This window comes from Chlorocebus sabaeus, chromosome 9 (genome assembly GCF_047675955.1).
Source record: "Chlorocebus sabaeus isolate Y175 chromosome 9, mChlSab1.0.hap1, whole genome shotgun sequence".
In the NCBI taxonomy this organism is placed as follows: domain Eukaryota; kingdom Metazoa; phylum Chordata; class Mammalia; order Primates; family Cercopithecidae; genus Chlorocebus; species Chlorocebus sabaeus.
Window position 1 is genome coordinate 45,591,156 of NC_132912.1, and position 27,235 is coordinate 45,618,390.

General features: G+C 40.1%; 1 protein-coding gene across 2 annotated transcripts; it reads left to right on the forward strand.

Annotated features, from left to right (window-relative positions):
* The first annotated feature begins 3 nt into the window (after nucleotides 1-3).
* LOC103215745 (uncharacterized) lies at nucleotides 4-25,411 on the forward strand. Of its 2 annotated transcripts, none has more exons than XM_007962413.3 (6): nucleotides 4-117; nucleotides 4,811-4,910; nucleotides 17,725-17,851; nucleotides 18,154-18,249; nucleotides 21,524-21,587; nucleotides 22,078-25,411. In XM_007962413.3, the coding sequence occupies exons 2-6, from the start codon at nucleotides 4,896-4,898 to the stop codon at nucleotides 23,144-23,146; spliced, it is 1,371 nt and encodes a 456-aa protein (XP_007960604.2). In that variant the 5' UTR covers nucleotides 4-117; nucleotides 4,811-4,895; the 3' UTR covers nucleotides 23,147-25,411. The 2 variants fall into 2 exon arrangements, with proteins under 2 accessions (XP_007960604.2, XP_037844075.1); XM_037988147.2 differs by lacking the exon at nucleotides 4-117 and adding an exon at nucleotides 124-552.
* The last annotated feature ends 1,824 nt before the right edge of the window (nucleotides 25,412-27,235 follow it).

The following is a 27,235-nucleotide window of genomic DNA, read 5'->3' on the forward strand; positions in this document are numbered from 1 at the left end:
TTTTGTCTTACGCCCTAGGGTGGGGAGAGGACTCCGGTGCCTCCGGGTCTCGGCTGGGCCGCAAAGGGCGGGGCCTGGGCCCGGCGCTGGCCAGGAGCAGAGGCCGAGACCCTGCAGGTGTGTCGAAGGCTTTTGCGGGCGGGCAGGGCCTGGGAGGCGGGGTCTCGTGCCTGGAAGCCGCCTCCTGGCCCCGGAGCGGCCTCCGCGGAGGGTCCCGGGTGGGAGCGGCCTGGCAGGGAGGTTGGCCATCAGCGCTGGCGCTCCTGCACTGAATGGCGTTTGCGCGACCTGCTTGAGGGGTGGCCAGAGAAGGCCTGCGGTGGCCGGGCAGCGGGCGCCCGGAGTAGCCACATTGTGTGACGTGACCGGAGCTGCCACGTCAGGCGCGCTGGCCGGTGCAGTCGCGGTGCTTGAAAGCCACAGGGACGTGGGCTCCAGTACAGCCTCTGTAGGTGGTCCCGCTGCGGCTGGACGCCCATTTGACAAATGATGGGGGCCTTTGGGTACTGAATAGGGTAGTAGATGTAAAGTATGATACAGGACTCAATAAAGGTGAGCTGCTTCTATTATTACAAGACATGTTGTTTTCATTATTGGCTCATTTAATCATCGTAACCATCCTTTCGATTGAACCACCTCCATTTAAATAAATGTGACTACTAAAGATTCAGAGAGATAAATTATTTTACCCACAGTATTAGCAGGTGGGTTGTAAATCCTCACTTTTTCCTCTGAATTCATGCGTCTTCCCACACTAAAATCCAGTCTTGGCTTGTATTTAGCACAACATTTGTCCCTTGAGCACTACCAGAACGTAGCTGTGGAGTGTACTTGAACCCAGTCTTAACCACGTAGTGTTGTGTTTCCAAAAATGCTTGGGGGAATCTTCAGAGCCCTTGAGTCAAAAGGTTAATTATTTAAGGCCTTCCTGCATCCTCCAACCTTAGTCTCTTCTCAGAGGACTGTGAAACCGGTAAATTGAAACCACAATTTGAGGGCTCAATTTTGCATTTTACAGGAGAAGCAGGGAATCCCATCCAGCCCAGAGGCTAGTTTCTAAAGACAGGAAATGGGACAAAGAATTTTTTTAAAGATGAAAACTGCAGTTCATCAGTTCCCCCATTTTATGGTGGTGATAAGATAATGCCTCTCATTGGCTGATAACTGAGCTTAGGCATTTTGTAAGCACCATGCTAGCTGGAAGTGGTTTTTGCTGCTTATTTTAGGTTTTTTTTTTTTTTTTTTTGGTACATAATATATATATTTGTGGGGTACGTGTGATATTTTGATATATGCATACAATATGTCATGATAAAATCAGGGTAATTATAATATCCACCACCTCATTTATCATTTCTTTGTGTTGTGAATATTCCAAATCTTGTAGCTATTCTGATATACACAATAAATTATTGTTAACACTTGTCACCATACTGTGCTACTGAACACTAGGACTTATTCCTTCTACCTAACAGTATTTTTGTACCCATTAACCAACCTCTTTTCATTCCTCACTCCCTGCTTCTCCTCATAGCCTCTGGTAATCAACATTCTACTTTCTACCTTCATGAGATCAACTATTTTAGCTCCTGCATATGAGAACATTATATTTGTCTTTCTGTGCCTGGCTTATTTCGTGTAACATAATGTCCTCCAGTTCCATCTTTGTTGCTGCAATGACAAAATTTCCATCTTTTTATGGCTGAATAATACTCTATTGTGTATATATACCACAATTTTCATTATTCATGCATTGATGGGTACTTAAGTTGATTCTATACCTTGACTATTGTGAGTAGTGCTGTGATAAAAATGGGAGTACAGAGATCTCTTCAATATACTGATTTCCTTTCTTTTGGATATATACATAGCAGTGAGATTGCTGGATCATATGGTAATTCTGTTCTTAATTTTTTGAGGAACATCCACACTGTTTTACACAGTGGCTGTATTAGTTTACATTGCCACCAAGAGTGTGTGAGGGTTCTCCTTTCTCCATGTCCCAGCATTTTTTTTTTTTTTTTTGCCTTTTTTATAATAGCTCTTTTAAGAGGTAAAATGATATCCCATTATGGTTTTGATTTGCGTTTGTCTGATGATTAGTGATGTTGAACATTTTATCATATACCTATTGGCCATTTGTATGTCTTCCATTGTGAAATGTCTGTTCAGATCATTTGCTCAATTTTTTAAAATCATATCTTTTGTTTTCTGGCTGTTGAGTTCCTTTTATATTCTGGTTATTAATTCCTTGTCAGATGGGTGGTTTGCAAATATTTTCTCCTATTCTTTAGGTGTCTTTTCACTGTGATTGCTTACTTTGCTGTGCCAAAGCTTTTTAGTTTGATGTAATCTCGTTTGTCTATTTTTGTCTTTGTTGCTTGTGCTTTTGAGGTCTTACCAAAAAATTTTTGTCCAGAACAATGTTCTGAAGCATTTCTAAATGTTTTCTTCAAGTCGTTTCATAGTTTCAGGTCATACATTTAAGTCTTTAATCCACTATCATTTGATTTTTGCATATGATTAGAGACAGGGTCTAGTTTCATTCTTCTGCATATGGATATCCAGTTTTCTCAGCACCATTTATTGAAGAAACTGTCATTTCTCCAATGTATGTTCTTGGTGCCTTTGTCAAAAATGAAATTGGCTATAAATGCATGTATTTATTTCTCAATTCTCTTTTCCATTGGTCTATGTGTCTCTTTTTATGTCAGTAACCTACTGTTTTGTTTATATAGCTTTATAGTATATTTTGAAGTCTAGTAGTGCAATGCCTCCAGCTTTGTTCTTTTTGCACAAAATTGCTTTGGCTATTCGGGGTCTTTGGTGGTTCCATATAAATTTTAGGATTTTTTTCCTATTTCTGTGAAGAATGTCATTGGTATTTGGATATGGATTGCATTGAATCTGTAGACTGCTTTTAGTACTATGGACATTTTAACAATATTAATTCTGCCAGTCCGTGAGCATAGGATATTTTTCCATTTTAATATAATTCATCAGTGTTTTATACTCTTTTTGAGACAAGATCTCAGTTTGGTGCAATCTTGGCTCACTGCAGCCTCTGCCTCCCGGGTTCAAGCGATTCTCCTGCCTCAGCCTCCTGAGTAACTGGAATTACAGGAGTGAGCCACCACACCTGTCTAATTTTTTTTGTATTTTTAGTGGAGACAGGGTTTTGCCATGTTGGCCAGTCTGATTTTAAACTCCTGACCTCAGGCGATGCACCTGGCTCTACCTCCCAAAGTGTTGGGATTACAGGTGTCAGCCATGGTGCCCAGCCTGTTTTATACTTTTAATTATAGGATCTTTTACTTTTTTGTTAAATATATTCCTAGGTATTGGAGTTTTTGGTAGCGATTGTAAATGGGATTGCTTTCTTGATTTCGTTTTCAGATTGTTCACTGTTGGTGTATGGAAATGCTGCTTTTTTTTTTTTTTTTTTTTTTTTTTTTTTTTTTTTTTTTTTTTTGAGATGGAGTTTTGCTCTTGTTACCTAGACTGGAGTGCAATGGCATGATCTTGGCTGACTGCAACCTCCGCCTCCTGGGTTCAAGCAATTCTCCTGCCTCAGCCTCCTGAGTAGCTGGGATTACAGGCATGCACCACCACACCTGGCTAATTTTGTACTTTTAGTAGAGACTGGTTTTCTCCTTGTTGGTCAGGCTGGTCTCGATCTCCCGACCTCGGGTAATTCACCCACCTTGGCCTCCCAAAATGCTGGGATTACAGGCATGAGCCACTGTGCCTGGCCTGCTACTGATTTTTTAATGTTGATTTCGTATCCTGCAACTTTACTGAATTCATGTATCAGTTCTACTAGTGTTTTTGGTGGAGTCTTTATTTTTTCTAAATATAGGGTCATGTCATCTGTGAACAAAGATCCAATTTGGGCTGTATGATTTCTGCTGCTTATGACAAGGACCTTAGGATTATGACATGTAGTTGCCTTTTACTACATATATATGAAGTGCTTGTTTGAGAATTGTGATGCCTAACTGTTATTTTAGAAGCTAGATTTGTATCACTGTCAGCAGATTAGATTCTCAGGTCAGAGTTCATCAGGGCCTAATTAAATTTTGCCTTAGGCCCAGCCCAAGTTTTGAGGGTACAGTGCATTGCAGGTACTGTCTGTTTTGGTGATCCTGGGTGAAGACTTATAGAATCAGAATGGTACATGAAGGGTTGTTCAAGATTATCTAATTCCTACTCATTTTAAAGACAAAAGCATTGAAACTAAGGCAATCACTAAGTTTATTAATAGCAGAGCCTAGCGTAGGACTGAGTCTTTAAGTTCATTATATCATATTTACATCAAAAGAAGTTTCTTGGAGAAGTAGTTTTTGAGAAACTGCAATTAAGGAAGAATAAATGTCTTATTTTTGAGAACTTTGAAAAGACTTTCTAACCTTGGGTTTATAATAGAAAAAAATGCTTATGATATGTAGCTTAATTACCTTTTATGTACCAATAAATATCTCTCTTCAACATCATTTCTAGTGTCAGCAAAGGGCTCCATACTTTGGATATATTATACATGTTATTTAATCAGTCATGATTGGATATTTAAGTTTTTGATTCTTTTGTGTTATTCAGAAAACAGAAACATAATTTTCAAAACAGTCAGTAGGAAAGAAATGTGTAGATTCATTCAAAAATGTCACAGGCTCATCAAGATTAATATCAGAGTCAGAAGTGGACAGGTGGATGCTACTTCATCATGGTCCTTACTATGCTTTCTAATGGGTCAAAGATACATTTTCTCAAAGGTATATATTTTACTAAAATGTTGTATGGAAATTTCTCACAGGTGATTCCTGGGGCTGCCAGATAAGGTCCCTTATGATTTCTGCTCTGGCTTTGTAGTTTTCAGCCTTTCCCAAGAGCAGCAGAAAATGAACAAGCTCCAGGTGAGTCATTTATTTAGCCCTTACTTTGTTTCACTGTGCGTGTGTGTGTGTGTTTAGTGAGTTTTATGAATGGGACCCATATACTAAATTAGAAACGTAGAAATAGTTAAAAATCACCTTCAGGCAAAATACTATTAGAATAAAACAGCAATTCTTGAAATGTGGTCTGCAGATCCCTGGGAGCTCCAAGACCTTCTCAAGGGGTCTATGAGGTTGAGACTCAGAGTGCTAAGATATAGATTGCCTTTTACACTGTTGATACTTGCACTGATGGCATGAAAGCAATGCTAGATAGGTTATTGCCTGTTTGGCATAAAGTAGACAATGGTATTGATACTAACAAATGTGTGTTTTGTTTTGTTTTTTAAGATGGAGTCTTGCTCTGTTGCCCAAGCTGGAGTGCAGTGGCATAATCTCAGCTCACTGCAGCCTGTCTCCCAGGTTCAAGTGATTCTCCTGCCTCAGCCTCACGAGTAGCTGGGATTACAGGCACCTGCTACCACACCCCACTAATTTTTGTATTTTTAGTAGAGAAGGGGTTTCCCCATGTTGGCCAGGCTGGTCTCAAATTCTTGACCTCAAATGATCCTCCCACCTTAGCCTCCCAAGGTGCTGGGATTACAGGCATGAGCTACTGTGCCGGGCCACAAATGTGATTTTAAAAATATACCTTATAACAGTGTGTCAACATTTGAGTAATATTTCTGAGGTGTATGTTCAGAGACAAACTCAAGCAATTTAGGAGGACAAAGTGATACAGAGAAGTGAGGAACGAGTTGTAGGTTGATTGGGACAATATTACCCTAAAAGACAATATTTGAGGAAAGTCTAGAATTAAATGAGGTAGAGAGTCAAGTAGAAATCTGAGGGATCGGCATTGTGGGTAAGAAAAACAGCAATACAGACACCCCAAAACGTGTTCCAGAAACAGTATGTAGGATATTGAAGCTGGAGAGATATGACTTAGGGTAAGAATGGTAAGAGGTAACATCAAAAAGGTAGAGGAAGCTAGAATATGTATAGCCCTTGTAGGCTGTAGAAAACAATGAATTTTGTTTTTTTGTTTTTTTGTGGTTTTTTTGGCTCATTTAAAAATCACCTTTTATATAATCAAAGGAATGTACATAATGAAACCTGACCTTAGGGGGGAAAGAATTTAGCCATTCAATAATAAGGATGGTATAAGCTATAGATTTTATATAAGTGCCTTTTATCAGATGAAGGAAGTTCCCTTCTTTTCCTAGTTTGTTCAGAATTTTTATCATGAATGGATCTTGAATTTTGTCAAATGTTCTTTTCCTTTTTCTGGGATAATCATGTTGTTTTCTTTTTTAGTTTGTTAGCGTAGTGAACGACATTGATTGATGTTCAAATGTGGAATCAAACTTGCATTGCCAGGATAAGTTGGTCATAACATGTATATTTTAATATATTGCTGAATTAGATTTCCTAACATTTTGTTGAGGATTTTTGCATCTATCACCATTAAGAATATTGATCAGTGATCAGTATACTAGTAAATGTTTAATAATCAGATTTTAGGGGTTGGGAAAGAAATCTGGTTTATACTGTTTACCAGTTTCTGTGGTATAAATACTCCCACCATGCCAAATTTCAAGCTATAACATGCCAGCCAGGTCCTAAAACTAGCTCTTCTGAGCTGATACAAACTGGTGCCAGCAACCACTGTAGTTGTCATTTCTGGTAATGTTATTGTTAGATTTGGGTCTCGGGGTCATGTGAGCCTTATAAAATGAGTTGAGAATGGTTATTTTTTCTTGGTTTTACGGAAGAAATTACATATAATTGGTATTGTTTCTGCTTTATTGTTTGATTGAATTCACCAATGAAACCATTTAGGCCTGAGGTTGTCTTTGTTCAAAGGTTTTGTTTACTTGTTTTAATTGAAGTGAATTTCACATACTATTCATCATTTAAAATTATACAATTGTGAGGTATTAATATTTAGTACATTCACAGTGTTGTGTAACACCACCTCTACCTACTTTCAAAACATTTTCACCATCCCAAAAGAAAACCCCATACCCGTTAAGCAGTCATTCCCTGTTCTTTCTCCCTCTTTCCCTTGGCAACCACTAATGTTTTCTGTCTCTGTAGATCAACCTATTCTAGATATTTCATGTAAGTGAGGTCATACATTATGTGACCTTTTATGTCTGCCTTCTTTCACTTAGCATGTTTTCCAGGTTCATCCACTTTGAAGCATGTATCAGTACATCATTCCTTTTTATGGCTAAAATGCCATTGTGTATATACTCCACAATGAATATATAATCCATTCATCCATTGACAGACATTTGGGTGGTTTCCACTTTTTGGTTATTATGAATAGTACTGTTAGGCAAATTCATCTATAAGTATTTGATACCTGTTTTCAATCCTTTTGGGTATATACCTAAAAAATGGAGTTGCTGGGATGTATGACAATTCTATGTTTAACTTTTTGAGGAACTGCCAAACTTCCACAGCAACTGCACCATTTTACATTCCCATTAGCAATGTACAAGGGTTTCAGTTTCTCCATGTACCCCCAAAACCTGTTATCCATTTTTAAAATTATGCCTATTATAATTGGGGTGGGGGAGTGAAGTGTTATCGTTGTGGTTTTGCATTGCATTTCTTTAGAGATGAATGATGTTGAACATCTTCTTGTGTGCTATTTTTTAAAATTATTTTTCTAGTGTGATTTTTAGCCATTTGGATATACTGTCATCATTTGGTATATGCAGGTGATTGGTTCCAGGACCCATGCATGTACTAAAATCCACAGATACTCAAGTCCTGCAGTCAGCCCTTCAGAACCCATGTGTGCAAAAAATTGGCCCTCCATATGTGTGGGTTTCCAATCTTGCAAATACTACATTTTCAATCTATGTTTGGTTGAAAATAATCTACATCCAAGCCTGTGTTGTTCAAGGGTGAGTTGTGTTATTTGGAGAAATGTACACTCAAGTTCTTTGCCCATTTCCTAACTGGGCCGATTATCTTTTTGATGTTGAATTATAAGAACATTTTATGGCCAGGCCCAGTGGCTCATGCCTGTAATCTCAGCATTTTGGGAGGTCACGGTGGGCAGATCACTCGACGTCAGGAGTTCAGACCAGCCTGGTCAACATGGTGAAACCCTGTCTCTATTAAAAATACAAAAATTAGCTGGGCTTGGTGGTGCATACCTGTAGTCCCAGCTACTTGGGAGGCTGAGGCAGGAGAATCACTTGAACCTGGGAGGTGCAGGTTGCAGTGAGTCGAGATGGACCTGTAGTCCCAGCTACTTGGAAGGCTGAGGCAGGAGAATCACTTGAACCTGGGAGGTGCAGGTTGCAGTGAGTCGAGATGGCACCACTGCACTCCAGCCTGGGCGCCGGAGCAAGACTGTCTTAAGAAAAAAAAAAGATTGGCCAGGCGCAGTGGCATGGCTGTAATCCCAACACTTTGGGAGGCTGAGGCCTGCGGATCACGAGGTCAGGAGTTTGAGACTGGCTTGGCCAACATGGTGAAACCTCGTGTCTATTAAAAATACAAAGATTAGTTAGGCATGGTGGCGCATGCCTGTAGTCCCAGCTACTTGGGAGGCTGAGGCAGGAGAATTGCTTGAACCTGGGAAGCAGAGGTTGTGGTGAGCTGAGATGGCGCCACTGCGTTCCAGCCTGGGCAACAGAGGAAGACTCTGTCTCAGATGATTTGCAAATATTTTCCACACTGTGAGTTGTCTTTTCTCCATTGTGACAGAGTTCTATAATGCACAAACACTTTAAATTATGATGAATTCAAATTTATTTTTCTTTTGTTTGTGCTTTTGGTGTCATATAGAAGAATCCATTGCCAAATTCAAGGTAGACTATGTTTTCTTATGAGAGTTCTACATGTTTAACTCATATATTTAGGTCATTGATCTGTTTTGAATGATTTTTGCATATGATATGAGGTAGAGGTCCCATTTAACTCAAGCATGTGGGTATTGAGTTTTCCCAGTATTATTTGATGAAAAGACTATTCTTTTCCCACTGAATGGTCTTGACAGCCTCGTTGAAAATGAGTTGGGGCTGGACGTGGTGCCCCATGCCTGTAATCCTAACACTTTAGGTGACCAAGGTGGGCAGATCTCTTGAGCCCAGGAATTTGAAACCATCCTGGGCAACATGAAAAGACCCTGTCTCTACAAAATACAAAAATTAGCCAGGTGGGTGGTGTGCACTTTCAGTCCCAGATACTTGGGAGGCTGAGGCAGGGGAATCACCTGAACCTGGGGAGGTCCAGGCTGCAGTAAGCCATGATTGCACCACTGCACTCCAGCCAGTGAGACCCTGTCTTAGGAAAAAAAAAAAAAAAAAAAAGATGAAGAAAATCATATGATCATAGATATATGTGTTTATTTCTGGACTCAGTTCTATCCCATTAGACTGTATGTCTATCCTTATGCCAGTACCTCACTGTTTTGATAACTAACTTTTCAGTAAGTTTTGAAATTTTGAAGTGAATCCTCTGACTTTATTCTTCTTTCCCAATGTTGTTTTGGTTATTGAGGACCCCTCGCAATTTCATATGAATTGGAGGATATTTGAACCTGTAGATTTCTTTGGGTAGTATTGTCATTTGAACCATATTAAGTCTCCCAGTCCATGAAAACAGGATGCCGTCTCATTTATTTAGGTCTTATCTTAGTATAGCCAGCCAGCTCTCAGCTCTCTTTTGGTTACTACTATTTTCGTGAGATGCCTTTTTCCATCCTTTCTTTTCAGCCTACTTGTGTCTTTGGATCTAAATTTAATTTTAGAAGGCATATATTTGAATCATGTTTTTGATATCCATTCAGTCAATCTCTGCCTTTAACTGGCGAGTCTAATCTGTTTAAAATGATGTTTGATAAAGACTTCTGCAACTTGGCATTTTTCTTCAACATACTTTATATCTTTTCCTTTAATTCCTCCGTGATGTGGTTTGACTGTGTCCCCACCCAAATCTCATGTCAAATTATAACCCTCAATGTTGCAGGAGGGGCCTGGTGGGAGGTGATTGGATCATGGGGTCAGACTTCTCCCTTGCTGTTCTTGTGATAGTGAGTGAGTTCTAACAAGATCTGGTTAAAAGTATGTAGCACTCCCCCCTTTGCCCTCTCTCTCCTGCTCTGCCATGTGAAGATGTGCCAACTTCTTCACCTTCTGCTATGATTTTAAGCTTCCTGAGACCTCCACTACCATGCTTCCTGGATAGCCTGTGGACCCATGGGCCAATTAAACCTCTTTTCTTTGTAAATTACTCAGTCTTAGGTGGTTTTTTTGTTTGTTTGTTTCTTTTTTTTTAATTGAGATGGAGTCCTGCTCTGTCATCCCGGCTGGAATGCAGTGGTGCAATCTCAGCTCACTGCAACCTCCGCCTCCTGGGTTCAAGAGATTCTCCTGGCTCAGCCTTCCAAGTATCTGAGATTACAGGTGCATGCCACCATGCCTGGCTAATTTTTGTATTTTTAGTAAAGATGGGGTTTCGCCATGTTGGCCATGTTGAACTCCTGACCTCAAGTGATGTGCTCGCCTCAGCCTCCCAAAGTGCTGGGATTACAGAAGTGAGCCACCGTGCACAGCCTCAGGTAGTTCTTTATAGCAATGTGATAACACACTAATACCCTCCAATACTGCCTTCTTTTTAAGTTTTTTTCTAATGTACCATTTTGCTTTCCTCCTCATTTCCTTTTGTGAATATTTTAAGGTGTTTTTAGTGGTTACTGTTAGCATTACAATTTTTTTCTAATTTTTAACAATCTAGTTTGAATTGATACCAACTTAGCTTCAGTACTGTATAAAAATTGCTGATATATAGCTCTGTTTCTCCCCCTTTTATGTTGTTACTGTCACAGATTATATTTTTGTATGTTGTATGACCATTAGCATATATTTATAATTACTATTTTATGCATTTGTCTTTTTAAATCCTATAGGAAACAAAAAGAGATAAAATTTAAAACATACCACAATACCAGCTTTTATATGTACCTATATAGTTACCTTTATCTGTGTTCTTTATAGCTTCATATGGCCCTGAATTACTGTCCAGTGTCCTTTCATTTCAGACTGAAGGACTTCTTGTAGCATTTCTTATAAGGCAGGTCTACTAGAAACAGAGTCCTTTAGCTTTTGTTTATCTTGGAATACCTTAATTTAATCTGCATTATTGATGGATAATCTTGATGGAAAAGAATTCTTGAAATAGAATTCTTTTCTTTCAGCACTTTAATATGTCATCACACTGCCTTTTGGCTTTCATAGTTTCTGTTAAGAAATCTGCTTTAATCTTAATGGATTAATGGATTAATCTTAATGGCTGGAGTTGACTGCTTTCAACTTTTCCATGCTGAGGTTGTAAGTGGCTAGTGGCTCTAGCATTCCAAAGTGTGGAGGCCAGTGGCCCCCTTCCCACAGCTCTATTAGGCAGTACCTGAACCACACATTTCCCTCAACGTTGCCCTAGTAGTTTCTCTGCAGGGGCTCCATCTCTGTGGCAGACTTTTGCCTGGACACCCAGGCTTTCCAGTACATCCTCTGAAATCTAGGGGGAAGCTGCCAAGCCTCCTTCATGCTTGCATTCTGAGCATCTGCAGACTTAACACTAGATGGAAACCATGAGGGATTACAGATTGTGCCCTCCTGAGCTGGGGCTAAAGCTGTACCTGGGCCCCCTTGTGCTGAAGCTGGAACCAGAGCAGCTGAGATATGGGGAGCAGTGTCACAAGGCTGCACAGGGCTGCATTGCCCTAGGCCTGGACCCTGAAACTATTCATTCCTCCTAGGCCTCTGGGCCTGTGATGGAAGGCGCAGTCCTGAAGATCTGTGAAATGCCTTTAAGGCATTTTCCCCATTGTGTTGGATTGTTACTTGGCTCCGTTTGAGTCATGCTAATCTCTCTAGCAGTAGTTGCTTCACAGCCTGCTTGGGCTTGGATTCTTTCTGTACCACATGACCAGGCTGCAAACTTTCCAGACTTTATGCTTTGATTCCCTTTTAAATATCGGCTCCAACTTTAAGTCATTTCTTTGCTCCTATATTTGATCATAGGCTGTTAGGAGCAGTCAGGCCACATCTTGAATGCTTTGCTGCTTAGAAATTTCTTCTGCCAGATACGCTAGGTCATCATTCTTAAGTTTAGTCTTCCACAGATCCCTGGGACATGCAGCCAAGCTCTGTGCCAGTATAAAACATGGGAGACCTATACTCCAGTTTCCAATAAATTCCTCATTTTCTTCTGAGACCTCATCAGCTTAGCCTTCACTGTCCATATCACTATCAGCATTTTGGTCACAACCATTTAACCAGTCTCTTAGAAGTTTCAAACTTTCCCTCATCTTAGTGTCTTCTTCTGAGCCCTCCAAATTCTTCCAACCTCTGCTTGTTACTCAGTTTCAAAACTGCTTCTATATCTTCAGGTATCTTTATAGCAATGCTCTACTCCTCAGTACCAATTTTGTGTTAGTTCTTTTTTGCATTGCTACAAAGAAATACCTGAGGCTGGGTCATTTATAAAGAAAAGAGTTTACTTGGCTCATGGTTATGTGGGCTGTACAGGAAGCATGGCACTGGCATCTGCTCAGCTTCTGATGAGGCCTCAGGGAGCTTTTACTCATGGCAGAAAGTTGAAACAAGAGCCAGTACATCACATAGTGACAGTGGGAGCAAGAGAGAGAGAAAAGGGGTAGGTCCTAGACTCTTTAGTTATTCATTTAGTTATTTATTTTTTGAGGTGGAGTCTCACTCTGTTACCCAGGCTGGAGTGCAGTGGCATAGTCTTGGCTCATGGCAACCTCTGCCTCCCAGGTTCAAGCAATTCTCCTTCCTCAGCTTCCCAAGTAGTTGAGACTACAGGCGTGGAACATGACACCCATCTAATTTTTGTATTTTTAGTAGAGACAGGGTTTCGCCATCTTGGCCAGCTGGTCTCAAACTCCTGACCTCAGGTTATCCACCTGCTTCGGCCTCCCAAAGTGCTGGGACTACAAGCGTTAGCCACCACGCCTGGTGCCAGACTCTTTTAAACAACCAGATCTCATGTGAGCCAAATGAGAACTCACTCATTATCAAGGGAATGGTGCTAAACCATCCATAAGAGATACACCCCCGTGACCTGGATACCTCCCACCAGTCCCCAACTCCCACACTGGGGATTATATTTCAACATGAAATTTGGAGGGGCACACATCCAAACTATATCAGTAGGCCAGTAAGAAAAAAGTGCCACGCACTTTCTCCCCAAAATTTAGCAGCCTCTTTCTTTATTAAGTACTCCACTGAGGCTGGGCACAGTGGATCGTGCCTATAATCCCAGCACTTTGGGAGGTTGAGATGGGTGGGTCACCTAAGGTCAGGAGTTCTAGACCAGCCTGGCCAACATGTGAAACCCCATCTCTACTAAAATTAGCTGGGCGTGGTGGTGGGCCCCTGTAATCCCAGCTACTTGGGAGGCTGGGGCGGGAGAGCTGCTTGAACCCGGGAGGCAGAGGTTGCAGTTGCAGTGAGCTGAGATCAGTTGCACTCCAGCCTGTGTGACAGAGCAAGACTCTGTCTCAAAAAATAAATAAATAAAAAGAAAGAAAAGAAAAAAAAAAAAAACCAGAAAAAAGATTCTACAGTTCCAAAAACTTGATTCTATCAGTTTTTGTCAGCTTTAGTGGTTGCCTCAGTGGAGGGACCAATTCTTAGAGCGCCCTAAGTCACCATTTCTTATGAAGTCAGTCATGTTGAAACGTTTTTAACTACAGATTCAGTTTATTTAATGTAATTGATACTAGGTAATATTATTTATCTTAGATATTTCTTCCTGAGTGAGTTTTGGTAGTTATCTTCTTTCAAAGAATTAATCCATTTCATCTTAGTTGTCAAATTTATGCACATAGACTGGTTCTTAGTATTCTCTTATTTTCCTTTTACTGTTTGTAGGGCCTATAGTAACTATTCCCCTTTTCATTTCTGATGTTGTTAACATGTATTTTTTATCTTGGTCATTCTGGATATAGGTTTATCAGCTTTCTTAGTTTTTTCAGAGAACCAAGTTCAAATGTTATTTCCCAATAACATTAAACAAAGTGCTCACCTATTATTTTCAAATATTTGATAGCATTCCAGATAAGTTTCTGTTACTGATTTCTAGTTTATGTCTACTGTGTTTAGAGAATGTATTTGGTAGATTTCAATTCTTTTAGTTTAAGATATTTTTCTGACCCAGAAAATGGTCTTTTAGTGAATATTTCATGAAAAGATGTGAGCACTTTGTTAATGTATATTTATAAGTATCTTTGAAGGATAGTTTAGTTTACAAAATAGTCTTTTCCTTCTCACTTCTTCTGTAAGCAGTCCATTTTAAATTTTATAGTTTCCTGTTATGGCTATATGAGAAATAGTTATTCTTACATAACTGTTAGCCTTTTTTTTTGAAACAGAGTTTTGCTATCTTGCCCAGGCTGGACTGCAATGCCGCAATCTTGGCTCGCTGCAACCTCCACCTCCTGGGTTCAAGCAATTCTCTGCCTCAGCCTCCTGATTAGCTGGGATTAAAGGCACCTGCTACCATGTCTGGCTAATTTTTTGTATTTTTAGTAGAGATGGGTTTTACAATCTTGACCCGGCTGGTCTTGAACTCCTGACCTCATGATCCATGTGCCTTAGCCTCCCAAAGTGCTGGGATTACAGGCATCAGCCATTGCACCTGGCCATCTGTTAGCCTTTTTTAAAAATTTTTTTTTTTGAGATGGAGTTTCAATCTTTGTTGCCCAGGCTGGAGTGCAATGCCATGATCTCGGCTCACCACAACCTCCATATCCCAGGTTTAAGCGATTCTCCTGCCTCAGCCTCCCGAGTAGCTGGGATTACAGGCATGAGCCACGATGCCCGGCTAATTTTGTATTTTTAATAGAAACAAGGTTTTTCCATGTTGGTCAGGCTGGTCTCGAACTCCCAACCTCGGGTGATCCGCCCGCCTTGGCCTCCCAAAGAGCTGGGATTACAGGCGTGAGCCACCATGCCCGGCCCCCACAGCTTCTTTTTTGGGCTCTTCTAGAACTCTGTTTTTTATATATTTGAAAATTCTGTCTGCGGAAACTTACTCATATGTGTATCTGCCAAAATGGACAATTCCATTTTTATGTTCCATAGTCACTTTAAGCACAGAATGAACAAAATTCAACTCATTAACTCCTGCCCAATTTATCCTTTTCCTTGTATTCCTGTTTTCATTTACAGACTTCCTGGTTGCCACATAATAATGTTAGTTTGTACAAAATTAGCCGGGTGAGGTAGCGGGCGCCTATAGTCCCAGCTATTCGGGAGGCTGAGGCAGGAGAATGGCGTGAACCCGGGAGGCGGAGCTTGCAGTGAGCTGAGTTCGCGCCCCTGCACTCCAGCCTGGGTGACAGAGCGAGACTCCGTGTCAAAAAAAAAAAAAAAAACGAACTGGCTGGGCTGGTGGCTCAGGCCCATAATCCCAGCACTTTGGGAGGCCAAGGCGGGTAGATTACCTGAGGTCAGGAGTTCGAGACCAGCCTGGCCAATATGCTGAAACCCCGTCTCTACTGAAAATATAAAAATTAGCTGGGTGTGGTGGCAGGCGCCTGTATCCCAGCTACTTGGGGGGCTGATGTAGAAGAATCATTTGAACCTGGGAGGCAGAGGTTGCAGTGAGCCGAGATTGCACCACCCAGCCTGGGAGACAGAGCCAGACTCCATTTCAAAAGAAGAAGAAAAAAAATGAACCAAGAATTTATATCCAGCTAAGATGTTCTGCAAGTAAAAATACTGCCTTTCAGATTTCATGGAGTATAAATAAAGCAATGGTTAGAGGAAATTTCATAGCCTTAAACAGTTCTACCAATAAAAGTGAAGGAATGAAAATAATTGGCACTATGACTGTACCCACAAGCAAGGCATTCAGACACTATGGGTGCTGCCCTCCCCCTTTCTCCCAGTGATTATTAACTAATGTCCAGTTAATCACAAAGTCACATTATACTTCTTTCCCCCACTGCTGTTGATTTTGTATAAATGTTTTTCTGATTTTTCTAATGTGCCATTTGCCACTTTTACATTAAAGTTTTCTCCTAAGCCACTCATTTACCCCTATAACTCCAGTGCTTACTTGACACGTCTCTTCAGTGGTTCCTGGTGTCTGTATTTTCATCTACACAGTGAATGGTGGGCATCCCAGAGATATATAAGACATTTCACATAGTATGAAATAGCAGAATATCTCTTTATGTTTTCTCTTATATGAACAAAAACAAACTTGTTAAATTTATTATTATTATTTTGAGATGGAGTCTTGCTCTGTCACCCAAGCTGGAGTTCAGTGGCACAATCTTGGCTCACTGCAACCTCTGCCTCCCAGGTTCAAGCCATTCTCTTGGCTCAGCCTCCTGAGTAGCTGGGACTACCGGTGTGTGCCACCATGCCCGGCTAATTTTTGTATTTTTTAGTAGAGATGGGTTTTTGCCATGTTGGCCATGCAGATCTCAAACTCCTGCCTTCAGGTTATCCACCGGCTTCAGCCTCCGAAAGTGGTGGGATTACAGGCGTGGGCCACTGTGCCCAGCCTACCTTTTTTTTTTTTTTTTTTTTTTTTTTTTAGATAGAGTCTCGCTGTGTCTTACTGCAGCCTTGACTTCCCAGGTTCATCTGATTCTCCCATATCACCCTCTCAAGTAGCTGGTGTTACAGACCTGAGCCACCACACCCACTACCTTAATTCTTAATAAACATTAATACAAGCAAATGTATGTATTAAGCAGAGATTTATTTGTTAAGTGTGTATGCAAAGTATATTTTACTAGTCCAAAAGACAGATTCAGAATTTCTTCTTGTCCTGTCCCTTAACTCTACACTGTAACCTTCTAACTAATCTTAGTCCTATGCCCTACCATAGGTATATAACTAGCAACCTGTGGTATATACTTACCATTGGTATATACCCACCATAGGTATCATAGCTACCAAGTTATATGTGGTTTCCTAAACTTGCCATTTCTCATGAATCCATGCCTTTTCCAATTGTGTTTTCTTTATTCCTAAAGTTAGTTTGACCACCTAATAAAATCTAACATGACAATATGAAATGCAAATAATTACCCTCATTTGTGGCCATCTCATGTTGTGTACTTGTTTCTGTCGTGGCATCTGCTTCACATACTGTAATTTAGCATTTTCACCTTTGTCTCCCTGGCAAAATATAAGCTCCTCGTTAACAGGAATAGAGTCCTGTGTCACTTAGTGATGGGGATATGTTCTGAGAAACGTGTCAGTAGGTGACTTCGTCATGCAAACATCATAGAGTGTCCTTACACAAGCCTAGATAGTACAGCTGACTGCACACCTAGGCTATGTGGTGTCGCCCATTGCTCCTAGGCTACAAACCTCTATAGTATGTTACTGTACTGAACACTGTAGGCAATTTGTAACACAATGGTAAGAATTTGTGTATCTAAACATAGAAAACAGACAATAAAAATACTATATTTTCTTATAGGATCGTCATCATATATGGAATCCATCATTAACTGAAATGTCATTATGCGGCACATGACACTCATTTTTTTCTTCATCTTTGTATCTTCAGCAGAGTTCCAGGCATGGAGTGGGAGCTCAGTAAATATGTACTGAACAAATATTCCTTCTATGAATAAAGCAGGATACAGCATGGCACATATCCTAACTCTCCAGAGTGAACTTTGCAGTTAGTACACTAAGAGCTAGCTCACATGTCTTTTCAATGGTATGCTATCTATTCTGGTTACTTCAGATTTAACTGAAGCTTGTTATTCCAGAGACCCGTGACATTAAAGGATGTTATTGTGGAATTCACCAAGGAGGAATGGAAGTTACTGACCCCTGCTCAGAGGACTCTGTATAAGGATGTGATGCTGGAAAACTATAGTCACCTGGTCTCAGTGGGTGAGGAAAACTTCCCCAGGTGTAAATCCTGGTAGTTTGCATCTCCCTTCTTGGCTGCTGGAATATAAAAGGTCCCTATAGGGTTGAATGATTGACATTAGCTATGATTCAGAGTTTGAAGTTAATAAATGCATTTTGGGTACTAGAAAAAATATTTGTGTCCCTGTCTCCCCACTGAAAGAATCTAAATTTGCCAAGCCTAACTGCAACCTTCATCATTCTCCTGAAATTCCACTTCCTCATCTTTCAGTCCCTAAATTCCAAGCAATTTGTATCATTTCCTTGATATTTTCCATTCATAGGTTACCATGTGAATAAGCCAAATGCAGTCTTCAAGTTGAAGCAAGGAAGAGAGCCGTGGATATTAGAAGTAGAATATCCACATCGGGGTTTCCCTGGTGAGTTAGAAGAAATTATATCCTGTGTTACTGGTGAGTGGTTGGTGCCTCTTGCCTTCTGAAATATTTTTCGGCAATCTCTCACTTTTTTTTTTTTTTTTTTTTTGGAAACAGAGTTTCGCTCTTGTTGTCCAGGCTGGAGTCCAATGTTGCCATCTCAGCTCACCTCAACCTCCACCTCCCAGGTTCAAGCAATTCTCCTGCCTTAGCCTCCTGAGTAGCTGGGATTACAGGCATGCGCCACCATGCCTGGCTAATTTGGTACTTTTAGTAAAGACGGGATTTCTCCATGTTGGTCAGGCTGGTCTCCAACTCCCGACCTCAGGTGATTCACCCACCTCAGCCTCCCAAAGTGCTGGGATTACAGGCATGAGCCGCTGCGCCCAGCCTAGGTAGTCTCTTTGTAAATGCCCTATAGTTTTGGAAGCGATTAAGGACACTTTATTTGCACATGTGAAAAAACCTAATTCACACCTCCAATTTTTGTTCTCTCCACTTAAATTCTCTCCTTTGCTAGACATGTTTTAAATAGATTTACTTCTCTTTCCTATATACAAACTCTAATCCCTCCTTACCTTGTATTTTGTCTTTTTCTCTAGCATCGCCAGTTACTCCCTGCCATTAGAGTATGCAACTATAAAGTGTTTGTAAATCTTACAACTTTTTTAAATGGCATCTCCCTCCTTTTATTAACAATAAAATACCTCAGTTATTTTCGCACCAATTTTAACTTCCCATATTTTCTTTAAACTCTGAACTCAGATTAAAAATCGTTATGCGGCTCAACAATTCTTTCATTTCGGAGTTGCTACTTCCTGCTATACAGTGTTTATCCTTCCCACAAAGTACTCCTTATCCCCCCTAAAATCTACTGTATCTTATTTGGATAACACTAAGGCAGTCTCATCCTGCCTCCTTAAATGTTTATGATGTATTTTCTAACTTGTGTACCGATGTGTTGCCAGTATCAGGAACAATGCCTAGTATATATTAGTTGCTCACTAGATATTTGTTGAAAGAATGAATATTAATTAACAAGAGACTGGTTGGGCGTCGTGGCTCACGCCTATAATCGCAGCACTTTGGGAAGCCAAAGCGGGTGGATCATTTGAGAGCATGAGTTCGAGACCAGCCTGGCCAACATGGTGAAACCCTGTCTCTACTAAAAATACAAAAATTAGCCGGGCATGGTGGTGCAGACCTGTAGTCCCAGCTACCTGGGAGACCAAAGCTTAGACACAAGAATCGCTTGAACCCAGGAAGCAGTGGTTACAATGAGCCAAGATTGCCCCACTGCACTCCAGCCTAGGCAACAGTGAGACTCATGTTCATGAAAAAAAGAAATTAAAAATATATAACATAATTGACAACAGACACTCTCTACGTTCTGCTCTGTGCTTTTTTTATTAACTCCTATAAGAGCTTATCCATTCTTAAGGCCAATGCATTGGTTTTTATGATAAAGACTCCTAAAATTGACCTCTCTAGCATCTTTGGCCTATTTATATTCTGATCCCATATTTTTACCTTCTTGTAAGATGGTTCTGCTCATTCCACTTCCTTCCTTGTTAGGATCAAAACAAAAATTGTTGATCTAAATTCCCACAGTAACTGTGTAATGCAGCAGATGTACATTGCCAGAAGCCTGCATGGTATGACTAATACTGACTCAGTATTGAGTCATTTAGACAAAATAAAAAACTTACAAGGGTAAGGAGGTATTAGTAATATTCATTTAAATGAATTTTCTGTCAAGAACTAGTCTAGCCCTCTCTTGCCTGTGCAACTTATTTCTCCTTGTGGCCCCAAAACACCTGTTAACTTCCATTTTACTCTGCTCTTAAATGTTTTCCAAACATAAGATTTTTTTTGAGATGGAGTCTCACTCTGTTGCCCAGGCTTGAGTGCAGTGGCACGATCTTGGCTCACTGCAACTTCCACCTCCCCGATTCAAGTGATTCTCCTGCCTCAGCCTCTTGAGTAGCTGGGATTAAGGTGCCTGCAACCTGGCCCAGCTAATTTTTGTATTTTTAGTTGAGGCGGGGTTTCACCATGTTGGTCAGGCTGGTCTCGAGCTACTGACCTCAGGTGATCCACCTACCTCAGCCTCTCAAAGTGCTGGGATTACAGGCATGAGCCACCATTCCCGGCCCATTCATATAATCTTATTTCATGTGTGCCTGAGTTAACGTTGCATAATTCCTTATCAAGTGACTTTTCTTATGTATTCCCTACCATTGCTATGAAATTCCAACCCCAAGCTTCTACTGATAACCTTTCACTTGCTTTCATGCGTTTAAAGATGCATAAATATGAAGGTCACTAAAGATTCTAGAATGATGTTCAATAATTTGACCTTTAAAGATCCTGTAGTAAATTGGAAGCAGAGATGGAAGAAGCGAGATATGAAAATGAAATTCAAGACTAGTGCTGAGTCATAAGTAACAAGTGCTTTAGAAGTGCAGGATTTGGTGGTCAGGATGAGTTCAGGATTGAAAATCTCTGGTTTTACAACTAGGAATTCATACTTGTATAGATGGCTTATCCTGATGCTTTTAAGAAAATCCTTCCTTTTGGATATATGTGGTCCTCCATCTTCCTGTCCTGAAAACAAAGCCAGCTAGATGGAGAGTGAAAGCCTAAGCTACAGGACTCTTCCTCTAAGCCTGAGGAAACTGATGTTCTGAGAAAGTCCCTTTAGTATTGACACCTAGATTGCTGTGGATGGATGAAGAGGAAATAAAGTAGAAGTTTGTCTGCTAAATACTAGCAATCCTAGCACAGTAATCTAGGTTTGAGGCAATAAAGACCTATACTTCAGTATACTTCAGCTCCTTCTTCCAGTTTAGTCTTCCATGTAATTCCAGGGAACACTGTTGTCCAGTAGTTTTTCTTATCCTGCTTACTGTTCATGGTACTTAAGGGGCTCACAGCATTCTCTATACTTCCCACACTCTTGTTCAGTAACACTTCTAATGTCTTACGTTCTCCTCTCCCGGTTCTTTTTTTGTCTTTAACTTTCGCCTCCAAGCTCTTAAGGTCATATTTGTAAAAATGTCAGAGTACATGGGTCTACAACTAGGCTCCTTCTTCTGTGTGTGACAGCAGTTTTTAGTGTTCGTTTTAGTTTATTTTTCCAAAACAATGGGCTAGAGGAAATTTGCATTTGAGGTTCTTCCATTATGAGAAATTGGCCTGAAGCCTAAGAATCAATGCTATGACAATATTAATGTGTTAATATTTATAAAGTATTAAATTTTTTATTCCTTTGTAGAAGACCTATGGAGTATTCATGATCTAGAAGCAAGATACCGGGAAAGCCAAGCTGGAAATTCAAGGCAAGTTCGAGAATTAATGTTTAAGATTAAAGATTTGTAAGCAAGAGTCTTGAAGGAGTTACTGGAAATGGGAGGACACTAGTTAATACTAAACATGAGAAAACTAACACTGCAGAGCAAATCCCGAGGAATATAATCCAAATGGGAATGCCCCTTTTCATAGAGACCTTGTGCAGGATCAGGAGACTGAAACTTTGAAGTAGTCTTTTTACTCTTCTGAATTAAATAATAAAGGGAGTCTTTATTACACAAAACAGAAAGCAGGCAATTGAGAGACCCTGTGACTAGAATGCAGATGCAGATTCACCTTGCCAAATGTTAAACTACAGTGCAGGTCAGAGAATGTTCACAGTGGAGAAACCCTATGGAACCAATATGGGAACATCTCTAGAAATCAGTCCTCAGAGGTACTTGGAAAATATGCCCAGTGTGGGGGAACAAAAAGCCTTAAAAGTCTTACACATTAATGAATGTGGAACTTTCTGTCTAGGAATGGAGAACTCACAAAACATCAGAAAACTCGTACCACAGAGAAAGCCTATGAATGCAAGGAATGTGGGAAGTTCTTCTGCCAGAAGTCTGCCCTCATAGTACATCAGCATACTCACTCAAAGGGCAAATCCTATGATTGTGATAAATGTGGGAACTCTTTCTCCAAAAATGAAGACCTCACAAGACATCAGAAAATTCACACAAGAGATAAAACCTATGAGTGTAAAGAATGTAAGAAAATATTTTACCACCTATCATCTCTCAGTAGACATCTGAGAACCCATGCAGGAGAGAAACCCTACGAATGTAATCAGTGTGAGAAATCCTTCTACCAGAAACCACATCTCATAGAACATCAGAAAACACACACAGGGGAGAAACCTTTTGAATGTACTGAATGTGGGAAGTTCTTCTATGTGAAGGCATACCTTATGGTACATCAGAAAACACACACAGGGGAGAAACCCTATGAGTGTAAGGAGTGTGGGAAAGCCTTTTCCCAGAAGTCACACCTCACAGTACATCAGAGAACACACACAGGGGAGAAACCCTATAAATGTAAGGAATGTGGGAAATTCTTCTCTAGGAATTCACACCTCAAAACTCATCAGAGAACTCACACAGGAGAGAAACCCTATGAATGTAAGGAATGTAGGAAATGCTTCTACCAGAAGTCAGCCCTCACAGTACATCAGCGAACTCACACAGGGGAGAAACCCTTTGAATGTAATAAATGTGGGAAAACCTTTTACTATAAATCAGACCTCACTAAACATCAGAGAAAACACACAGGGGAGAAGCCCTATGAATGCACAGAATGTGGCAAATCTTTCTCTGTGAATTCGGTCCTCAGATTACATCAAAGGACTCACACAGGAGAGAAGCCCTATACATGCAAGGAATGTGGGAAGTCCTTTTCTCAGAAGTCACATTTTATTATACATCAGAGAAAACACACAGGGGAGAAGCCCTATGAGTGTCAGGAGTGTGGGGAAACCTTTATCCAGAAGTCACAACTCACTGCACATCAGAAGACACACACAAAGAAGAGGAAGGCTGAGAAGTAAGATGAGTTGGGAAATTCTCTTGACTGAATTCATCCTTCAGAACAATCAGATAATTCACACAAGAGGTACACCTTATGAATCACATCAATATAGGGAAATTTTCAGCTACAATCTTTGCTCTTTCTGTGTATCAGCAAATACATAGATTCTGTACATTTATTTGGGAGAAAATTTTATCATATTGTAGACTTTTCTAAATATTAGATAATATAAATGACAGAAGTCATGCAAATTGTAAAACAGGGAAACCTTTCAGAAGTCATACTTTCGTTTTGCAACATAGAAATCACACAGGAGAGAAATCCTGTGAGTAAAATGAATGTCAAGACATTTTCTGTCAGGGCAGCCAGCTGTAGACATCCAAAAGCTCATAAGTGAGAAGCTCCTTGAGTATCCAGAAATCTCTTTACACAATTGGAGCTCATATACTAGAGAATTCAAAGGGAGAACTGCAAAGACGGTGGCAGATACAGAAGCCTTTATTAAGAATTGATGTTTCATTCAATGTCAGATCACTGGTACTTGGATAGATATTTTAAATATTTGGAAGGTGTTCAACAAAAATTCAAATAATTTGTACTGAGGGAAACAGTTATACTAGAAATCGTGTTGCAGATCTGATGCCAAGATTGCTCTGTTTTAAAAGGAAACCTGCAAATGTCTACATATATGAAGCTTTTAAAAAGCACAAATTATCAGGCAACATCATTAAACATACATTAAATGTCTTTTGGTATATAGGACTTTGTATGTGAGTGTGCTATAACATGTAACTTGTGGATGTTCAATGTGCATGTGGAATCCATCCATAATTGTACATAGGGAAATACGTAACCTTCGTTCGTTCAGTAACTATTATGCCTATGAAGATATCGCACATTAAGTCTCAGTAGTGACTCTTGTTGTTAATATTTGTATTGTAAGTGTAGTATTTCTTTTAAACTATAAGGCATCTTTTTATCCTATTTGTGTGTGTGTGTGTGTGTGTGTTTGCAAATGGATGTAGACAGTGGCACTAAACTAATCCTTCAAAAAGAAGTTAAAATGTTTTTGTAAAATTTTCAAATGTCAGCCAAGTTTTGCATTAGGGACACCTTTATATATAGCAAAAGCCTGAGCTGTTTTTAAACAGCTAAAAACAGTAATATTTATTACAATCTATACAATGAAAACAAATAGTGCAATGTAAGAAATATTGTGTATCTTACTGTTGATGTATGAGCAGGGAGCAGAGATACCTGCATTTGTATTTTTCTGAGAGTCCTAAGTGTTCTTCACCAACTTTTTCTTCCTCATAGAAGCAACATGACATAGTTAAAGGTGTGGACTCTGGAATCCTGCCACCTGGGCCCCAATTCCAGCCTGGGGCATGCTACTTAATATCTCTGTGCCTCAGTTCCCTTCCCATAAAAGAGTAGTGATAGTGACAACATCTTAGGATTGTTTTGAGGTCTAAATGAGTTGAAATTTTCAAAGCACTTAGAATAGTGTCTGAGACACAAGAGCTGTATGTTAGAGGTTATCATCATTATTATTTGTATTTTGTGAATTACGCTGCAAAAAAAAAAAAAAAAGTTGGCTACCCAACATTCATCCCCCACCTTCTTGCTGCCAGTGCCTTGATTTGGTTGGTTGTTGTTTGTTTTCCTAGAAGTGATTTAGGAGCAGATCCTGACTACACTAAGTCAGGGTTTGACAAATGACGGTCCACCAGACAAATCTGGCCCACTACCCATTTTTGTATCCTGCAAGCTAAGAATGGTTTTATATTTCTAAATGGTTAAAAAAAGAATACTGTGACACATGAAAATTATGTAATATTCAAATTTCAGTGTCCATAAATAAAGTTTAGAAAACATGAATACAAACAAAAACATCTGTTTATGTTTGACCTGTGGCTGTCTTTGCACTACCCCTGCAGGGTTGAGTAGCTGTGGCAGACACCTTATGCCCTTGAGCCTATGATCTAGCACTTTACAAAGTAAGTTTTTCTGTTACTTAGCGCTGAAAATAAAAGTAATGTAGAGTTATGCTTTTATAAATATTACATGTTTCAGAAATGATGCATACAGCAATTTGTAGGTGGGTGGTTTTTTTGCAGTATGTTTATTTTGTGCATTATATTTATATGTTAAGAGCCTGAGCTTAGAAATATTTTTTCAAAGAAATGTGTTTTTTACTTGCTGAATTGTCATAACATCAAAACAAGAAATTTCTTGATGGAATGTAGCAGTAAAATATGAAATAAACATTGTCTAAATTAAATCGAATTGTTCATTGATCCCTCCCCATGTAGCAGGACTGGCCGCTGACAAAACCTCTCAGACACCAAGTTGTGGAAGGAAGGGCTTTATTCAGCTGGGAGCATTGGCAAGCTACCGTCTCAAAATCCAAGCTCCCTGAGTGCACAATTTCTGTCCCTTTTCAGGGCTCGCAACACTAAAGATTTCATATGAAAGGGTCGTGATTGATTCAGCATTCTAGGGTATACGTGACAGGGGTTTCAGGCACTGATAGAGAGAAACAGAACAGGGCAGGGAGTCTCACAATGTTCTTCTATACAATGTCTGGAATCTATGAATAACATTGGTTTCTAAGTTACGAGTTGATTTTTAACTACTGGGTTTAGGCCAGGCAGACCCAGGCCTGGTTTTGTGCCTGGCGCCGGGCTGCCTGTCTTTGGTGTTACTTCTTTGTTTTTTCCTTAAAACAGGTACTGAGTATAAAACAATATAAAACAATGTGAGAGGGTCTTTTTCTTTCCTCACCCACAGTATTCCTTTATTTTCTCCCAAATCAATGGCCAGCTTTCCCTGTATCGTTTTATGATTTTCTCACTATCCCATAAGGTACCATTGGTAAGTCATACTTAGCTAACGTAACCCAATAACGAAAAACTTACGATACCCAATTCCATCAGCTGCATTACTAGTAATCTATAAAATTATTTTATTGCCTGCACTGCATGTGATTGTCATATGCTGCTACAATCTAAACCTGCTGGCGTCTTACTTCCCCTTCCTAATAAAGAGACTTTCATTGATGTTCAGCTTCTTTTTGTGTGTGTGGCAGGGTCTTGCTCTGTCACCCAGACTGGAATGCAGTGACGTGATCTCGGCTCACTGCAACTTCCACTTCCCAGGCTCAAGCAATTCTCCCACCTTAGCCTCTTGAGTAGCTGGGACTACAGGCACACACCACCACACCTGGCTAATTTTTGCCTGGTTTTTTTTTGTTGTAGAGATGGGGTCTCCTCATGTTGCCCAGGCTGCCCTTGAACTCCTGGGCTCAAGCAATCTGCCTGCTTCAGCCTCCCAAAGTGCTGGAATTATAAGCATGAGCCACCACACCCGTCTAATGTTAAGCTTCTTAATCATGCCTCGTTGTGACATTCTGACCTGTCTGATGTTTAGCATTTATGGACCCCTAATATGATATTTACTGATTACTCGTATCTCAAGAAGGTATACTTTGTACCTACATGTTATAACTTCTGAATACTTCATGGGAAAATATTTTTACCAGTATTTCATTCTACTCAGCATTGCCATGAGCATGCCATCTTGATGGAGGTTTGAGGTAACATCTATCTATAAGTAAGCCTTTAGGATGGTTCTTTATTTTAACCTACTGTGAAAGAAAATACACTTTCTAAATTCGTCACATTTCTCAATAAAAAATTAAAATGAATACTTTCTGGAGACAGTCCAATAACTGTGACAAATCTGTTATCAAGAATAGAGCCAGCTGGGTGCCATGGCTCACGCTGGTAATCCCAGTAGTTTGGGAGGCTGAGGCAGGCGGTTCCCTTGCGGTCAGGAGTTTGAGGCCAGCCTGGCCAACATGGCAAAACCCCATCTCTACTAAAAACAGAAAATTAGCTGGGTGTGGTAGAACCAGCTACACAGGAGGCCATGGGCAGGAGAATTACTTGAGCCTGGGAGACAGAGGTTACAGTGAGCCAAGATCATGCCACTGCACTCCAGTCTGGGTGCCAGAATGAATGAATGAATATAAATAAATAAATTAATTAATTAAATAAATAAATAAATAAAATAAAGCAAGCCTGTATTAACAAGAACACTTTAA